The sequence below is a fragment of the Anguilla rostrata genome, chromosome 2, assembly GCF_018555375.3.
Source record: "Anguilla rostrata isolate EN2019 chromosome 2, ASM1855537v3, whole genome shotgun sequence".
In the NCBI taxonomy this organism is placed as follows: domain Eukaryota; kingdom Metazoa; phylum Chordata; class Actinopteri; order Anguilliformes; family Anguillidae; genus Anguilla; species Anguilla rostrata.
Genome location: NC_057934.1, coordinates 64,667,496 through 64,685,470, shown reverse-complemented (window position 1 = coordinate 64,685,470; position 17,975 = coordinate 64,667,496). Strand labels below are relative to the sequence as shown.

The 17,975-nt window shown below is 41.8% G+C and overlaps 1 protein-coding gene and 1 long non-coding RNA gene across 6 annotated transcripts in view; one reads left to right on the top strand and one right to left on the bottom strand.

Annotated features, from left to right (window-relative positions):
- LOC135248893 (RNA binding protein fox-1 homolog 2-like) overlaps positions 1-13,535 on the bottom strand; it is a 41,232-nt gene extending 27,697 nt beyond the window's left edge. For 4 of the 5 annotated variants that reach the window (XR_010328521.1, XM_064323940.1, XM_064323941.1 and 1 more), the window contains exons 1-2: positions 11,941-13,534; positions 3,808-3,858 (exon numbers count right to left, since the gene is read on the bottom strand). Coding sequence is in view for 4 of the 5 variants with exons in the window: in XM_064323940.1 (XP_064180010.1) it covers positions 3,808-3,858; positions 11,941-12,192 (303 nt within the window). In the remaining variant the exon portion in view is untranslated. Of the gene's footprint in view, positions 1-3,807; positions 3,859-11,940 lie in introns of all 5 variants that reach the window. The other variant, XM_064323942.1, reaches the window with a different exon arrangement.
- Positions 13,536-14,047: 512 nt separating this feature from the next.
- On the top strand, positions 14,048-17,848 carry LOC135248896 (uncharacterized). The gene is made up of 2 exons (XR_010328522.1): positions 14,048-16,402; positions 17,482-17,848. It is a non-coding gene; the product is annotated as an uncharacterized LOC135248896 (long non-coding RNA).
- The last annotated feature ends 127 nt before the right edge of the window (positions 17,849-17,975 follow it).

Below are 17,975 nucleotides of genomic sequence, written 5' to 3'. Positions count from 1 at the left end.
TACCTAAGCGTTGGGCTAACCTGGTTTTTTTTTTTTTTTTAAACATTATAAGATCCCACCCCTCTTCTTTGTAATAAAAACTTCTCTCCCAAAACAGTAATTTAACGCAGCACGAGCACAAGCGCAAACTCAAACCAAAACGCACAGGGACGATCTGATATGCGCTGGAGCCTCTCCCACAGAAAAATACGTCCTTAGAAACTCAAAGCGTCACACGTGGCATCCGATTAGCATTACAGCGCTGCCACCGACACCAATTTAAGCCCCATTCACACCGCGGGAAAGCCCACCCCTTTTCTCACCGCCAGGGAAGCTTTGATCCAGCGTGAACGGGATCCACGCGCAACCTGGCTGGCACCTCTCTGCCTTTTTAAAAGCCGCCTAGCGCAGGCAGCCACAGCTTCTGAGGGAAGCATCTGTTTGCACTCAGAACACGGATAATGGGGCCAATGTGAAAACTACACATATCTGAGGCACCAAAAAAAAACAACTGCTCTCAATCTCCCCAGGAGGTGGATTTGTAGTGAAAAAAATCTATGGCAAATGTGTACCACACAGGAAGCAGTGCATTACTACTTACTCCAGTCATTTAACCAATAGCTTCCAATGAGTTACTGTCATGAGTCAGGAAAGGAAAACATTTTGTTTGCGGGAAAAAACCCAGACATTTTAAAGAATTCAGTGGTTAATAAAAGCTAAATGTGGATTAAGTTAATTAATCTACAGTCTTCCTGACATTCAGAATTTGGCTGGGTTGGGTTCATTTTGACCCAGCAATATTATGCTGGTCTGCAAAGCATGGTTTTGCCAGCGTCCCTTTGCTTTTTGCTGGTCTTATTTTCAGACTGCTTTCAATAAGCGGATTGTTCATTTCAGAGTGACGTATCTGCAAGCTGGGAAAAGACATCCGGTTAAAAAAAAACTGCGTCACGAAACTCCAGGGCGGCAAACTGATTTAACCGACGAGAAACCAAATGTATATCTCCCTGCTTGTTTTGCACTTAAGCGATATAGTGGAAGGTGATGCCTTTGCAGTTAGAATTTGAATACCAAATGTTTCGAAACGCAAGGGGAGGCAGCTGCAGAACCGCTTCACATTTACATTTTTTATTCTAGTCTATCGCCCTCTGATGCATCACTTAGGTGCAAAAAGGAGACGCGAGAAATGCGTTCGGTTTCACACGGGTTAAATCCCACCATTTGCCGCTGAAGACAAACACAATGCAAATTGTGTGCGGAACGACAGCTAAACAAGCAAATGCGCTGCTCACACTATTTCTACAAACAGTGCGCTATTTCTACAAACAGTGCGCCCAACCAAAGGAATTTCAGTAAATTTGTTTTTAAAAATGCTGAAAAACGCACCCCGCAAATTTCCCTTTGATGGAGTGCAGACTACCTGCGAAGCGGCCAGCAAACATGCGGCCAGACGAGTCAATCTGCTCTCGCTTTTACGCCGTAAAAACCGCAGCTGCACTTGTTCTCTCACAGCCGAACCGTAACGAACGGTCGCCGCATGTTGCCACTCGCAATACCAACTGCAGCTGCCGCAGGACACCCAATACAAACCGGCAGCCACAGAGAGAGAAAGTGCGCATTAGAACCCTTCAAGGCCAACGATCACGAATATGCGATTAGAATGCTCTTAAGTGAACATTCTAATGCCAATGTAGCAGTCACTACTGTTAATTCAAATAAAAGGTGTTATTGAACACCAACTTAGAATTAAAAAGTAAAATAAATTCCAAAAATCATACTCCTCAAAGGCTCACATGCACCACATAAACTAACGTGTCACACCTGCAGGCTGAGGGGATAGGGAAGACAGTCTCCACTGTGGTTGGACCTCACAGTGGCTGCTTCACCCACATGCACTCTCACGTACTTACACCCATCTACCCACACACACACACAGAAGGCTTTATATCTACTAGCTAAACACTGATTTGTTGACACTGACAACCTGACACACACCAGCTTAAACACAGCCAGACACGCAGCGAATAATCATGTGGATATAAATTGAACAGAATGTTGTGAATTTTGTGATTTAGTCAAACACATTCCCTAAATTCTTAACTTCCAAAGAAATCATAATACAAAGAATTAATCATGAGTTTCCACAGAAGTGTTCCCTAAGGTTCCATTATGGATTTGGACTACAGTAATGAGGTTTTTCAGAGCTTTGACCGAAATGAGCAAAAAGTCAAACGCAGCCCAGCTGTCAGATGAATAATGATAAATAAGGACTTATCATTTTTGTAAATCGCAAATGATCACAGCTTGTGGGTGCTCAAAAGAACTGGTCTCCTAGCTACTTGCAGTTAAAAGCCAATGTATTGTTTACGCCTGCATGCAGCAAGTTTCCACCATAGTCAAAGCAAACGTCTAAAACTGCTATGACTACAGGCTACCATGGAGGCCAAAATTGGAGAAAAAAAGGGTTTGATGACAGCTTTCAAAGGATACGCATTTCCTTGACCAAACAAATTGTTCCTGAGTGAATTCCTTTGAATTACACTCAAAGACTTTACTCACTGCTCTCAGCTGAAGGAGAGACAGGCAAGTTAAGTTCAATCCAAACAGGGTTCAATGTGTTCCATTAACTTAACTATTTGACTTATAAAGCCAAGTATGAAATATGATATAATATGAAAATGCAATGTGTCTCTAAGCCTTCTATGTGAGGCAATATTTTTATTAATTATATTAACAATATATTAATTCTATTAATAAAAACAACAGGGTTTCAAATGCAAGTACTACACCGGATGTACCGCAGCGAGAAAGACAATCTTACATATCCACTGTGAAACAGGACACCTGCAAGATTCAAAGCAAACAGGGCTGATTTCACTCTCTCCTTGGCACTGTATTGGTTCAGGTCTTCCTCTGTCTTGGAGACTGATCATCAGGGGCATTAGACGGAAGCGGAGGGACCAATAGCGGCTCTGCGCTGGCCACCGAGTCACAATTTAGTCAACTTAGCAGACACTGGCAGCCAAAGCGTCTGTTAAAAAGGGCACGCAAGTTACGCCCCCCTGTGGAACAAATAAGTAACTGCAAAATCAATTACCCTGCGCAATGATGTTTTCGTCACCATTTGATCACCTTGAACAACAGAGCAGTGAGCACACGCACGTTTAATCACAAGGCTTTTCACTGCTGTTAACCAACAGTGCAGCCTGTGGGGTAAAATAACAAGACAGAAGGAAAAGTAGGCAATCCACAGCCTGCTCTTCCACACTGTCACTCCAAATACAGCGCTTTTTTATTTTTATTTTTCATTTTTTGCAGTCGCTAAGGTTTCGTCAAACCTGCTATAAGCTAAACATCAGTGCGGTAGCGTTACTAAAAGATAATTACTGCCATTAGTGCCATTATAAAGAGGAAAAGATGCTTGCAATTAATGTGATCACACATTCGGGCTTACAATATTAATGCAAAAGATTGTAAGTGTGCTGAATCACCAAAACAGCAATCCAGCCAGAAACACATTTACAGACACGTTTGATGATCATAAGTGAAAGCAAAATCCATTAAGCCAGTGACCCGATTCAGTGAGCTTGTTTTTACCGCTACGCAAGGGGAAAAAAAACAGGTCAGGCAAAATCCTGACAGATTGACACAATCATGAATAAATCGATTCATACAAATAAAACATTAAAATTATAATAATAAATGGCGTAGAACCAAATGACAGTATGTGCAATGACGGTACTCAACGGCAGGACAAATCAATATTCAGGAAGACATAATGAGCCAATGACAAAGTAGCCAATCACAATAATCAAATCAAAATCTTACCTGACTGTGAGGTGGGTATCCATGATATCCAGGGTTCAAAGGCTCGTTGTTCTACAAAAAAAAAAAAAAAACAGAAAATTGTGCAGATTAATATTATTGCATAATGGACATAACTCAACATATGTTTTTTTTAACATAAAAAACACGATCCTCAGTCCTGGTGCTAACTGATCTCAGACAGTTTACTTTCATCTCTCTTATTCTGTGGTCTTTTGAACCCCAAGCTCTTCCTTCAACGTGACCCCAGCCGCCAGGAAGTGAACTGCCCTGCGGCTAGCGCCACTTCCTCTCTGAACAGTCAGAGCTGATCTCACTCACAGGCCCCCCACCCCACTCCCCTCTCACTCCATCTCCAGTCTTCGTCCCCAACCCCCCCCCCACCCACCCCCCACCCCCCACCCCGCTCACTCCATCTCCTGCCCCCCCCCCCACCCCGCTCCCACGGGCTCCCAGCACGCGGCCTTCTGCTTAATTGTTCTCAAATTGATTTTAATTAGATTAATTCTCTCTCGTCTCGTTTCCCCCCCGCTCTTGATCCCGACGTCACGCCATTTCTCACTCCGCTGGAGCCATTGTGCGAGTGGCAGGACGCGAGGGAGAGCGCGAGGCGGCGAGGAGAGCGGCGAGACGAAGAGTCACGCCGAGCGTGCGAGCAAAACAAACGCGAACATTTTGAGCGCGGAGGCGAAAGACAAGAGGGAACGAAGAGGAGGTGCGAGCGCAGAGCGCTGGCCGTCTCGTTCAGACGCGCACGCGGTCAAACGCTCTCAAACCCAGCTCGGATTCGACTCGAGCGCGTTCGCTGAATCTATTTAACCTTTGCTTTGGGATATTTATATCTTCGGTCTGGTACGGTATCGCAGCATAACTGAAAAAAACCACATGCAAATAAACTACTGAATCAATGTTTGATTTAATGCATCGACTTAGCACTCTTGTAACTCATAGTAAGATTCACAAGAATTCTTCAGCCTATCAAAAAAACTGAGCTCAAGGACACATTCCAACGATCTAAAGATTATCTATTTGAATAGATTTTTCCATAAATAACTTGCAGATCTTTGGAGCTAATTTGTATATAGCATGTTACCAGAGCCACCATTTTTCGTACAATCTCCCCATTGGGAGAATCACCGTTTCATCAAGGTATGGCTTTTTTTTAGCCTGCTTGTTTTAAAAAGGAGGGGGTGGGACGCAGTAACCAGACCTCAGATCTTTCTGTCATGTAAAATTAATAAAATTTACCACCTCCAACGTTCTAACCCTTTTTTAACTTACACAAAAGAGGGGTCAGTATAGAACAGGTTATACATTCAAAACAGTATTTAAAGCACCCCAGCTCTTTTACATACACTCTTCATACAGAATAACGTCGAACGCATTTTAAACAATTCCCTTTCGTTAAGGACAATTACAGCCTTCATTTGCAAGGCTTCAAACCTGCTCGATTTGCCTTTGGCACCATAGAGGGAAGCCCGCCACAAAAAGCGAGAGACTCACACGACAGAAAATGCCCCCCCCCCATAAAAAGAAAATCTAAAAGTGAGAAATCGTGGGTGCTAGATAATATAAAAGCTAAAACCTCGAGACAAACGTAAGGCTGTTGCTGCGCAATGTCGCCGTTGTTGATGAAAGGCTTCTGGATGAAGAAGCAGACCACAAAGTAGCAGCAAGGCCACCAATGCTAGCACAGTCGCTCTGTCATTCCCATTCAGCCGAATGGCCAAATTATCTACCAGCAGGCAGCCATCTGCAATGTATCTGTTTACATAGCCAGTACACACTCCATGATTCTGGCCAATCAGTGGCCAGGTTCAGCTGACAAACAACGTGGAGAGTTGATGTCTAACATCAAAGGCACTGACTAGTTCCAGACACAAAAACATCTGGACTGGACTGTCACACACACACACACACACACACACAGTACACGTACATCACATGAAATCACAATCACCTGAGCAGAAGCTATTTGTCAGCCGATTTCTTCACATACACAGAGCCTATCCCTCCCGCATTCAAGTTCAATTTCTACTAACAATATTTAAAGAGACAGTCAGCAAAAAAACTGCTTTGCACTGCTTTATGTACGTAACTTTATTTTCACTTCCAGAGATCTAGAAGAGAGCAGCACAAATTGATTTGTTCAGTAGATGCAAAAAGGATAATTGCTTTCTCTTCCACTCCCAGAAAATAATTTCTCTCACTCTCTCTATCAGTCTACTTCTATCTCTCTCTCTATCTCTCTCCATGCATCTTTTTTCATCTGGAACCAATTTTCCTTTGTACTTTGTCCTCTGAGGGAACACTGTGCACGGAGCGCAAAACAACTTGGTGGACTGTTGCATAATACGCCGATCTAACTGGATTTCTGGGTTTTTGTTTCATAGGAGTCCCCTCCGTGCCAAAATATCCAGACGGCCTGTGTATAGGCTAATACACATGGACCAAACATTAAATAAAAGTGCCAGGTCCAGCTACAAAATATTCAGTCTACTCATTCAAAATACATTTATACAGAATGACTGAAGCACTTTCAAGAAAAACAAGGTACCATCAGAGTCTGGTATTTGCATTTTATTCAAAATCCCTGCTGACAGCTAGTCCCAAAAAGAAAAGTACATTCTCTTCTTCTAATTGCTTTTGCTTTGGCTACATCTTTTAAAAATAGCTTCTTACCCATCAGTCAACGAATCAAAATTACAGGTTGGAGCCTGTGGAGAAATCTTAAAAGCTAACCTGGCATTTTTGGAGTTCTTTAAACCGGAGGTGAATTCAAGAAAATGTGCATTATACAAGCATCATTATGACACATATCACTATCGAATCAATATCAGTTTGAATCGAGGAGTGGACCTTCTTCACACTGAAGTAGAGTACACCCATGCATTAACTCAAATGTCCTATGAAGTAGGCCTAACCGTAGAAAACTATTTTATAAATACTATTTGAGGTGGGAGGGATTTCAGGAGAGGAGAGAAGAATTTTATAACATCTGGAATCCATTCATCTTAAAAAAGTGAGGGAGAGAGACAGAATAACTGACAGGGGGCCCATGAGGGAGAAAGAAAACTAGTGCAGACTGTGCAGAAATAAAAATAAAAGCAAAAAGAGAAACAAGAACCATGGCGAAATGGCAAAAGTGAGTCACACTTCAGGAGAGTCATGAAAAATTTCCAGCGCAAAAATACTGAAAGGAGAAGGGTGGGGCCTGAGTGGCAATGCCTCACCCCATCTGTCCAGCTCAACACACACACACAACACCCGACACAACAACACAACACAGACGACACACACCAACCACAACAGAAACACCACACAATAACACAACATACACACAGACACACCACAGACAGACAAACACACACACACACACACCACAGACAAACAACACAACACACACATACACACACATACACACGGCATAAACACACATATACACACACACACACACACACACGACATAAACACACACACACGACATACACACCAGACACACAGACACAACACACACACACATACACACACATACACACACACACACACTAAACACACACACAACACACATAACACCACCACACAGACACACACAGACACACACACACACACACACACACACACACACACGCACACACACAACACACACAGACACAGACACAGACACAGACACACACACACACACACACACACACACACACACACGCTCAAACACAAACACACACACACACACACACAGACAAACAGACATACACACCATCTCTCATCAATATTTGCAATTAATCAGTCAGGTGCTCACATCCAGAGCAACTTCAAGTGCGCTAATACAAAAAAAATGTATAAAATATGTATAAAATATCACATTTAATGTTCATCTGTTCAACAGCCTGCGAGTCTGTTGACAACATCCTTCCAAAGCCAATCCTCATTCCACCTCACACACTAAAACAAAGAGGTCCAATGAACTAAAAAGGAATTACAGCATGAGCAAAAAGCATCATCAACGGATGCAGTGAAGTTGAAGCCTAGCGACACAAGGCAGTGTTTACATGGGCCCGACTGCCCTAGATGGAACTGCACTCTATCACTGCACTTTTAAAGAAAAGGACAGGGGCCTGTTCCTTGTACCAATCAAGCATGTGCTTCTTTCCCCCTCCCTTCCAATATGAGTACACAAGGAGAGGAACTAAACAAACTAGGGGAAAAAAAGACCTGTAGTGAGAAAGCAACAAACTGACACGAGGTCAACAGAAGCGGGGGGGGGGGGGGGACGAGGGGATGGGACAACAACAGGCCTTTAAAGGAATGGGAATAGAAGCCAGACATGGGGTGCAAGTCCAGGATGAAAGAGTGCTAAAGAGCACAAGGTCTAAAAAGGTGTTACATGGGTGCGACAAATCACACTGAACTAAAGTGACATCATTGCGGTCCCCAAAGTTTGTTTTCACTTGACGTGCACACCCTACTGCTCTCAAAGAACCCAGGATTTTTTTTACATTTTTACTTAAAACAGTACAGCTAGATTGCAGTTATTAGCTACTCTGTATATTCAGAGCCATGACAAAGTAACAAAGCAAAAAACAACAAACCAAACAGAACTTTAAAAAAAAAAAAAAAAAAAAAACATGTTACTTTTAGAAACACGGGCCATTTAATACGCAAAATAAATCATGCAGCTAGTAATCCATGGAAGAACTTGTCAAAATATTGTAGCCCACCCACAATTTAAGCCAAGTAAAGCTTTTGGCAAGCATAAGCAATAGATCTTTAATTAATCCTCTTTCCCCAATTAAAGACTTTAGAAGATAAAAGCATGGCGTTGGCCATTTTACACAATTTCAAATGCAATCACAATTTAAAAAATTTGTTTCCAAAACTTGCTAGTCCATAGATTAAGGCTGTATTACATATGCATTCATTTATTAAATTCTGTAGCACCACACTGTTCTATGAGGATGACAGCTAAAAAGCTAAAGTAAAAAAAGGCCTAAGTACAACACTCTCTCCATTGAGTTTTTGTATATTTGTTCTGGCATTTCACATTAAACAGTTCATTACCTCAGACAATTGACCTTTAGATGCTGTAACTTGAACAAAGTTTCCTCATCTAATTGCCGTGAAATGACAAATCTCTGAAAATCATAGAGATGTTGATTACAGCTGGCCTTAAGAGAGGACTATTGAGAGCACCTTTAACAGAGAATGAATGTCATGTTATAGTAGAGAGCTGAACGCTAAAGGGTCTCAAATGGCAAACATTCTACAGTTGTCAGATTGCTTTGCTCTTTGTTCACTACAAGCAGAAAAATATGAAATCTTGCTAACACAGGAACATAAATCCATTCCGAGGACAACACAGAGATGTCATAGCAAAACGTTATTTTCTAGAATAACGGGATTTTGACAAAAAAAAGGACAGTATTTCCAGCCGGCTAGATAAATTGCACGTATTTTCAATGTATCCATCATATGAACAGCAAATGTGATGGAAAAATTCACAGAAGAACTTAGATCCAAATAATCAAACTTACACCCCAATCTGTGTATACTGACAAATGGAATATTAAGGTACATTTCAAAACTACTTTCAAATGTTTGTTTTTTGGACAAACTACCAAGTTTTGGGGAATAGTGTGGGTGCATGTGTGTGCGTGCGTGTTTAGAAATTATTTATCCAATAAATCCTTTCAGGGAACAGTGAAACTAACGTCTCCTCCTATACAAGTCATGATACTCCAGCCCACTCACAAAGCCTCTGTACAGCTAACAATAGAGTAAAATAAGCTCCATGATGAGGATAAATACACCAAACACCTTCACTGGCCTTAACAATTCAAAACACAAAATATCAGCTATATATTGTTAGGAGGAGGGATAGGACAGAGAGGCAGACTTTGAGACTGACAGACACAGAGCTGGGAAGCGATAACTGACCATGTGCGCAGTCTAGAAACATGCAATGGAGGGTAGAGCGGGATTAGGCACAAGGGGAGGAAACCTAAGGAATACACAAGGGACTCAAGCAAAGTGACCCTTTCCCGTCCCATTTCAGGAGATTCATTTGTTCCATTTGACTGGCCCCAATCCAAAGCGCAAAATTCAATAACTCGCAACAGTTACACTTTCACCAGAACTAAGTGCACAACCGTTTTATACTACACCACAGGTCTGTGTGTATGCTAGGTACAAAGATGGCTTTCACTCACAGACCAGGTGCAACATGTGGTGGCCAGACCTGGGTTAGATATTGGCTGGCTCAATTACACCAGGCAAGATAAATAGAGCACAGAAAAGTATTTGAATCCAAAACGAATACGTATTTGACCCAGGTCTGGTGGTGGCGGTATAATATAGTGCACGTTACCAATCATGGATTTTAAATTCTCCACATTTTGAAAAATTTGTCCAAAATGGACAGTTACATTCCCTGATTGTGTGAGACCCGGTACAAATATAATCTCTTTTTATGATGGTCCAGGCTTTAAAAAAAAGGGTCACTTCCCCGATTAGATAGATTAAATTAGATTACAGCGCACTTTCGTCTTTTTCTCCTTACCCATCACTACTGCCCCACTGCACTCCACTACGCCTTCATATACCCCCGCCCTCCCTGCTCCCTCCCCCGGGCCTGCATCCAGACCGATTTCTCTCAGCGGACGATCGATAGCTTTCATTTGCCGCCGGGCCCGAGATCCATAATTTCATGTCGGACCATCTGCACATATCTCCGCATCCATCTGCCTTGTGTAGTTTTTGCCTTTCAGCCCGTCTATCAGCGTGTGCATCAGGGGATGCGAGCGTGCCAGTGTGGAGAAGCAGCGGAGCTACGACTATAAACGGCAGGAGTAACAATTTCACTTTCCACTTTATTCATTATGTCCTGCTGCTGTGACACTCTAGTATTTCATATGGACACGTGATTTTGAGCCTTTACATGTAATTTTGTACTGTATGTGCACAGGCCAGGACAATAACATTTTTTTGTGACCTAATCTAAAAATAAAAATGACTCCTTTGATCAAAATATATCGATTGAACAATCTAATGCCAGGTATTAGTGCAAATCGAATACAATCGTGGGTGCAATAGAGTGGAAGTGGTAAACCAGAGGAGCACTACAGATGCGCCGTTTTGAGAAGTATTTCAGAGGTCTATTCAAAATAATAATAAAGTCTGTGATATGGAGTCAATCCCAAGTTCCCACTCTCCTACTCCCTTTACAGTGGCAATGGGCCTGTTCTTTGTCCTTCATCCTGGACCCCTCCCCCCTCCGTTTCTCCTCAGCCTCATTGTAATTACATTCACACCTACACGTGCACCTACAAAATAATCGGTATACAGATCTGTTGTCAACGTTATTATCGTGTGTGCTACCGATACAACAACACCAGAAATATTAGCCATCTGTATAGCGGGAATGTGGTTTCATTTTCTCCTCACCGTATTCCTCCACCACGTTTCCTCTCAGTGCTCGCAAAATGTTCTGTTCGCGCGTATGACAAGCAGCCAGAGCTACGTGCAACTATCAGCAATTAGTTTAAATAAGTCCTAGCTACGCGCAGACCAATATAGCCTTGTCGTGATACATGGAACGGACATGTGGCAGCCCTACAGTAAGCAAATGATAAATTGTAACAGGGGGAAAGTCACATGGCATTGCGGTTCAGGAGCAGTGCTCGTTCGGCTGCAATGATGTAGGCTACGCATCCCATGGCCGCTTTCCATCCCATAGAGATTAGCTATACAATTTATATTGAACCCAATTATGCAAGCTACCAAGGCCAATATCGTGGAGGTAAAACACTGGACCACAACAGTACGGCACATTTGGTTAACCGTTTAGGCCTATCTTAAATAAAGCCCCTGTATTAATTAGTATACGGCCTGAACTGTATTTCAATGGCCTATCACATGGAGTAAGTATCCAATTTTGACATAAAGATCTGATAATATAACATTAGTTAGACTACACACGGTTACTATGTCCACGCAGTTATTTTGATGTTTACCTAACAGTAAATATTTTTAGCGCGCATGTCCGATTTAGATATGGTGTAATAGCCAAGCTGGTAATACCAGGGCCAACTAATAGGCCCTCTCAAACAATACCTGCAAGACTATTGCCGTTTTTCTTACCTGTCCAATCTCACCGACCCCCACAGATCCGTCTATCCGTGGTCGCTTGCACTCTGCACCAGCTGAATTAGCCAAAGCCGCCGCAGCCTGAGCGTCAGGCTCAGGGTCCCCTCGTTTGATTCCCCTGACCACCGCCGAAGCACCAGCAGGGTTCGAGTGTACTCCGGTGATCGTTTCCAAGTCCCTTTCCCGGTCCATTAATCCCCGGGTTACAGGTAGCATAATTGATGCTACGTTGGTCGACATTAACATCGAAGCACACTGTCGTCTTCCCTACCTCTTTTTTTCTAAAGTCCTTTACACCCTTTCCCTTGTTCCCCGTCTCCTGGAATGGCTAGTGATATAGAATGCAGTCTTATCCGTCACTCCTTTTGAACACCTTTCAATATCTTCGTCTCGTTCGCATGCGTTTAATGTGGAATATCCTAACCCTGATAACTACAAAATAAAAGGTCAGTGTAGCCAATGCAATTCTTTTCAGACAATTGTTTCTCTTTCCGTCTGCTTTACGCTTGCTAGGAGGATTTGTCCAATAACAGAGTAAGTCTTTACCTTGATCCAGTGGGGAAGGGCATAGAAAGTATCCTGCCTAGTGGGTCTATGTAAATATCCACGCAGACCCTATCACTTGCTATGTGGACTTCTCTTAACTGTACTCCAATATTGTCCCGTTCTACACCAGCTCTATTCTTAATCATAGGCCTAAAGGTAGCAAATTAAAGTGATAAATCGAACGGGGAAAATGGTACCTTCAGGCTGCATTAAAACAAGTTCTGGCTGGAAATGTGGCGCTTAAAGGGTACTGGTAATCATTAATAAAGATTATCACAAGGTAGCACAATTTAACAGCATACAAATGTCCCAAATTTATAAATAAAAGCCTTCTGTAGTTAAAACAAAGATTTATGCATGTACTGTATCCTGCTAATTCACTAATCGTCCCGCATTTGCCCTAAATTGAGTAAAGCACTGTTTTAAAATATCAAAAAAATTCGAACTTAGCAAAATAGCTATGTATTCGACTGCAAAATATTGGCTAGCTAAAAGCTACCTCTCTCGCCGTATATTCCAAATTGGCTATTGAGGGAAATTACTTGATTCCAGATTTGTGTTGATATCATTCCTTTCTTCTTTCATAATAGATGATCTCACAAACAAAGAAATCCTGTAGATTTTTTTTTTTTTTTACTATTTCCTTTCTTCTCTTCGGTCTTTCCTCTCCTGATCCGCTCGGCGTATTCCTCTGGCGTGTGTGCTGCAGGGAAACGATTTCTTCCCTCCCCCTCTCTTTCTTTCTCCTTGTATTTCCCACTCCCCTTGCTAATTTCCCCCCTTGGTCGTGGGCTACTTGCTCTTGTTCTTTTCTCGTCTCTCCTTGCCAAATATATACAAAACGTTTACACTGAATGTGTTGTTTGAAAACGTTGGGAAATTGTTATAATCTATGTGCGATACCTTATGGTCCTTGAAGAAATAAGTCGTTATAGTGCACGTGTCATTTGCTTAATTTGCGGTCATAACAGTGAGTTTGGTTAGTTTACCACCGAGTCAGATCAATAATGTTTTTTTTGTTTTTTTTGGAGTTAAAGTCCATTCTTTCCCTTTCCGGTCGCGCTAACTCCGGCCTTCTCCCCTATCCATTGGTTGCTCTTTTGTGCTTTTCCTCTGTTCGTATTGATTGCTTGTTTCAGTATGCGAGTGGAATAGCTGACAGTAATTAGCTTTGGTATGGGTCAGACGTAGGACTGTATGCACAAGGCTAATAATAATAGGGGTGGGGTAGCGTTTATGTTGCAAACACAGCCGACATCTCAGGGGCGGGGAAGACGAGGACGAACATTCACCCTCGGCAATTTCCGTGGCTATGCAAACCGGAACTGACTGCTCAGTCTGAATTAAAATAATCTGCCTGTCGCTCGGCATAAATTTAGAGCTATCGCGGCGCGTATTCATTTATCTGTATATTATGTTGACGCGTTGATCTTATCACCTGTGTTGATTATCCGCTGGGTCAGATCTTGTGTGGTTGTGTAGCCTTGAGTCTCTGTGTGGCTTAGGACATTGAACTATATTTATCTTAAAAGATGAATTAAGATATTGTCAAGAAGGATAAGAACATGCTTGCTTACATATAGGCTACATCATTCCATGCGCCCGTCTTATGTAAAATGGAATACAAAGAACCCTGGAACAGCATGCGTCAGTCCGCTTAATCAGTATTTGGGCGACACCTGGTGGAGAGACAGTGCTATTTTGTTTTGGTCTCACGCTCTACTCTAAAATAAGTGGAACCTATTAGCTCGTGCTACAGAGATCTCAAACTCAAAAATACAGTAGTTAGTGTGTTTCAGTACTTTACTGTTTAATCAGTGTTGGGCAGTAGCGTCGCTATAAGTAGCGGCGTTACTAGTTTAACTAAATTTCTCAGTAGCGTGGTGGTAGAGTCGCTGTTTTCTGAATCAAATAGCTTTTCAGTAGCGAAGCTCTTTTATTGACAAAGTAGTGCGGTAGCGTCCACCATACATAGACGCCGCACTGGCCGCTTCGGCCCCTTGCTGCGATACGTCAACGTGGCCGCCATATTGGTCCAGGCAAGACTAGCCTGAAAACAAATAGAAGTAAACGGGGAGCTGCGGTTTTTCTGGATAAAAAGCACTATAACGTTTACATTTCTCAACCGATTTCCATCAGTCGTTTTTATATTCAAGGGTTTATGATCTACGTGGAGTACAAAATTTGTTTTATCTCCAGTTACTTAGAATCTCGACAGTTAGGCTATAATCGCTGCTAGACGCTCAAGAGAGGTGTGTATCAACGTTAGGTTTACATGAACTGAATTACTTACGTGGTGGAAAATAATTCATTGTCATAAGGAATTGCCACAGTTAATTTTAACCTGTCAAGCTGGCTAGAAAGTAATAAATGCATTGCTAGCTAACTTGAGTAGGACTGTAAGCATCAAATAACCTTGATTGTAAGGCTAGCTTTGCTTGTTAGCTACCTACCAATGTTTTCTTGCAAGTCGTGTTTTGATTTTGAACGAATTAAACTGAACACAACCACAATAATTTTAACCTGGCAAGCTGGCTAGAAAGTAATGAATGTATTATTAATTTTAGCTGAAACGCTTTTCATTTGAACAAGCTTGATTTCTTGCTATTTGCTTGCTGTGTATGTATATGTCTATGTTTATATCAACATAGGGAGCAGGCCGCCATGTTGCGCCGCCAATGTTTCTACAGTAAGCCCAGAAAGGACAAACGGCTTTAGACAGGGCTTTCGCGTTTTTTTTTTTTTTTCCTCCGTTTTTAATTTTGGTGGGTTGCGCGAATGCACCAGTTGGAAGACGAAGAAGAAGAAGAGACTGAGTGGTCATACATTGTCTTGGACAATCCGTTTGTGAAATATACGTGCATTTGTGATGCCTGGGTACCTTCCAAAATAGCTGTGCATAATACCACACGTGTTGTTTACGCCGTTGTCGACCTTTTTAGTAGTCTGGTTTGATTACCAATCCATTTATTCAGCAGGTGAGAGTATAAGCTTTCTAACGGTGTATAGCATGTCTAATTTTGCTTTTGGAATAGCGTTTTATTGGTCAGCGTAATCGAAAGTTTTGTTGTCATCGCATTCATTTACGCATTCACTCTGTGGTAGCAGAAAAGACGCTGAACCTAACGAAACGTTGTCAACGATTTTTCGTAATTTCTTGGAAAATACTATTATTATTGAGGGTATTCAGTTGGCTGCAATCTGCAACCTCACCGCTAGATGCCACTAAATCCTACACACTGCACATTTAATATTTATAATGTGCATTCAAATAGTTTTTAAAAGTGCTACTTTATAAAATTTGTACTAAAATAGTTTTGAAAAAGTTATTTTTGGAATTGTTGGTCAAATATTTTTCATTTTTAATAATACTTTTCACAATGAATGTTTTAAAACCCTATTTATCTCATGTCTGTCTAGCATAGCAGGTACTGTAACGTACTCTAGAGCTATGTATGTAGGAGGGATCCAAGGGTCTCTGCAATTAAATTAAGCCTCAAGCTCAAGAAAGATAGACAAAAGAATATAGACAAAGGAACTGACATTCCAGTAAAAAAAGATCCCTTTACGGCTAGTGTGAAAAAGTGAGATAACCTACTTTCTTTTATTTCTTTTTTATTCTTTCTTTTTTTACAGTACAGGCCCTTCTCTAAGACGTGTTAATCTATTTCCCTTCTTAAAACCCTGAAAGCCAAATTGCTCACAGATGCTAAATGGATTTCTTTGGACTGTCTTGCCTACCCTTGCCCCACTCAGTGTATGCTGCTCAGGGCTCAGAGGTTTGTCTACGGCAGGCGAAAAGGCTGAAATGCTGCGTTGCCACTGGCTCTGTTCAAAGCATCTCACACCCTTTGCGCCAAAGCAGGACAAGTTCTTCGGGCTGGACATTTTGGGTCCTTAGCTCGGCGAGGTAATCTCATCTCCGCATGTGCCGTACGTACCCTGGGGTCCACTCCCTTCTCCCCCGCTGCTCTTATCTCTCACCACATCAGCCTCACCTCTCAGCACGCTTCCCACGTGCTGACCTCATCATGTTCTTTGTTCAATTTAAAAACGCGCCCTCCCCTTTCTCTCCCCGGCTCAGAAAATAGGTCCGTTTCAGCCTTGCAGTATTACTATCACTAGGCCTACTACGTTCCTGAATTGGGTTTATTTGGACGGAACATCTATCTTTGGCGATGGCAGAACAGGCAGAGAGATAGAAGTCACCCCTGTCTTCTCCCGTGTCCGCTGTTAGGAAATCCCCCTTTTTCGCTGCCTTTTTTTTACTCCCTTATTGTTCTGTTCTGTATCCATTACCAGACCTGAAATATAATAATAGTTTTTTTTTTTTTTTAAACCAGATCTCACTCAACCAGATTCCTAATATTACTGTTGTTCTCAGAATGAGAAAAACTTTGCATGGGAGTTGGATAGCTTCAGGAGGGTTGGGGAGGGGTGGGTATTGAGGAATTGCTACAGTGTTCAGAATAGATGTGAGTTGTAGGAGTCTGTGCAGCTTCAACTCTCGTCTAAGTTTGGTTATTCCACTGCCTGATATAAGTCCAAATCTGAATTAAATTTTTCTGCTGATAATTAATCTGCCTGTAAAAACAATTTAAAGCCAAACCAAAACAAACCATTTACTGATACACAAGGATTTGGATGCATAACGCCATGAGACTGAATAGAAAATGCATTGCTCATTTTCTATTTCTTATCTTTGCGATTTTATATCTATGCCAGGGACCTGGCAGTAAAAAAAAGTTTATGTAGCTTATTTATTTTTTTCCTCATAATACACGTGTCTTGGATGACAAAACATGTTGCAGAGAAAATATTTTCAAAAGTTATGCATTTTATTTTATTGAATGTCCCTTGTATGTCTTAGCATAGTAAAATATGTAGTTCGTGGGATTAAGACCAGAGTCTCAAATCCTCTTCAGAGACAAAAAATAATGGGCAGGTCTTATGAGGTTATGCCTACTGTCCTTCCCCTTTCCAATACAGTGACGAAAACATAAGTTGTTGCGTAACCATACGCCCACGCCTATTCTATACTTCATGGAAACGTGACACCTAAAACAGCGTTCTTCTCAACGGTAAGCTTTCTGTAACATTTACCTTTGCGTTATAACATGCATCTGCACATTTTACAGAGCCTTACAGCAGTTGTGTCCTGTCACAATGAAATGCTACAGCGGTTTCTAAAGATTTTTACCTCACTTCACTATATTCCCGCCTGTACCTTTGGTTCGCTTTCTTTGGGAATCGTTGCCTAGTCTGCTCATTCTTACCTGTGTTTTGCTAGTTCTTCTTTGTTTTTGTTTTTTTGTTTTTTGTTTTTGTCGATACACAGTTCTCTTTCATAACCACGGTAACTAATCATGTTTGCTGCCGTTGTTGCTATGTGGGAGACGGCAGTTTGTATAAGGATATTTTAAGGGAACAGCTCAGAGTCGGTTACTGTAGATGATGGTGGTGAGAGGAAACATACACCGAGA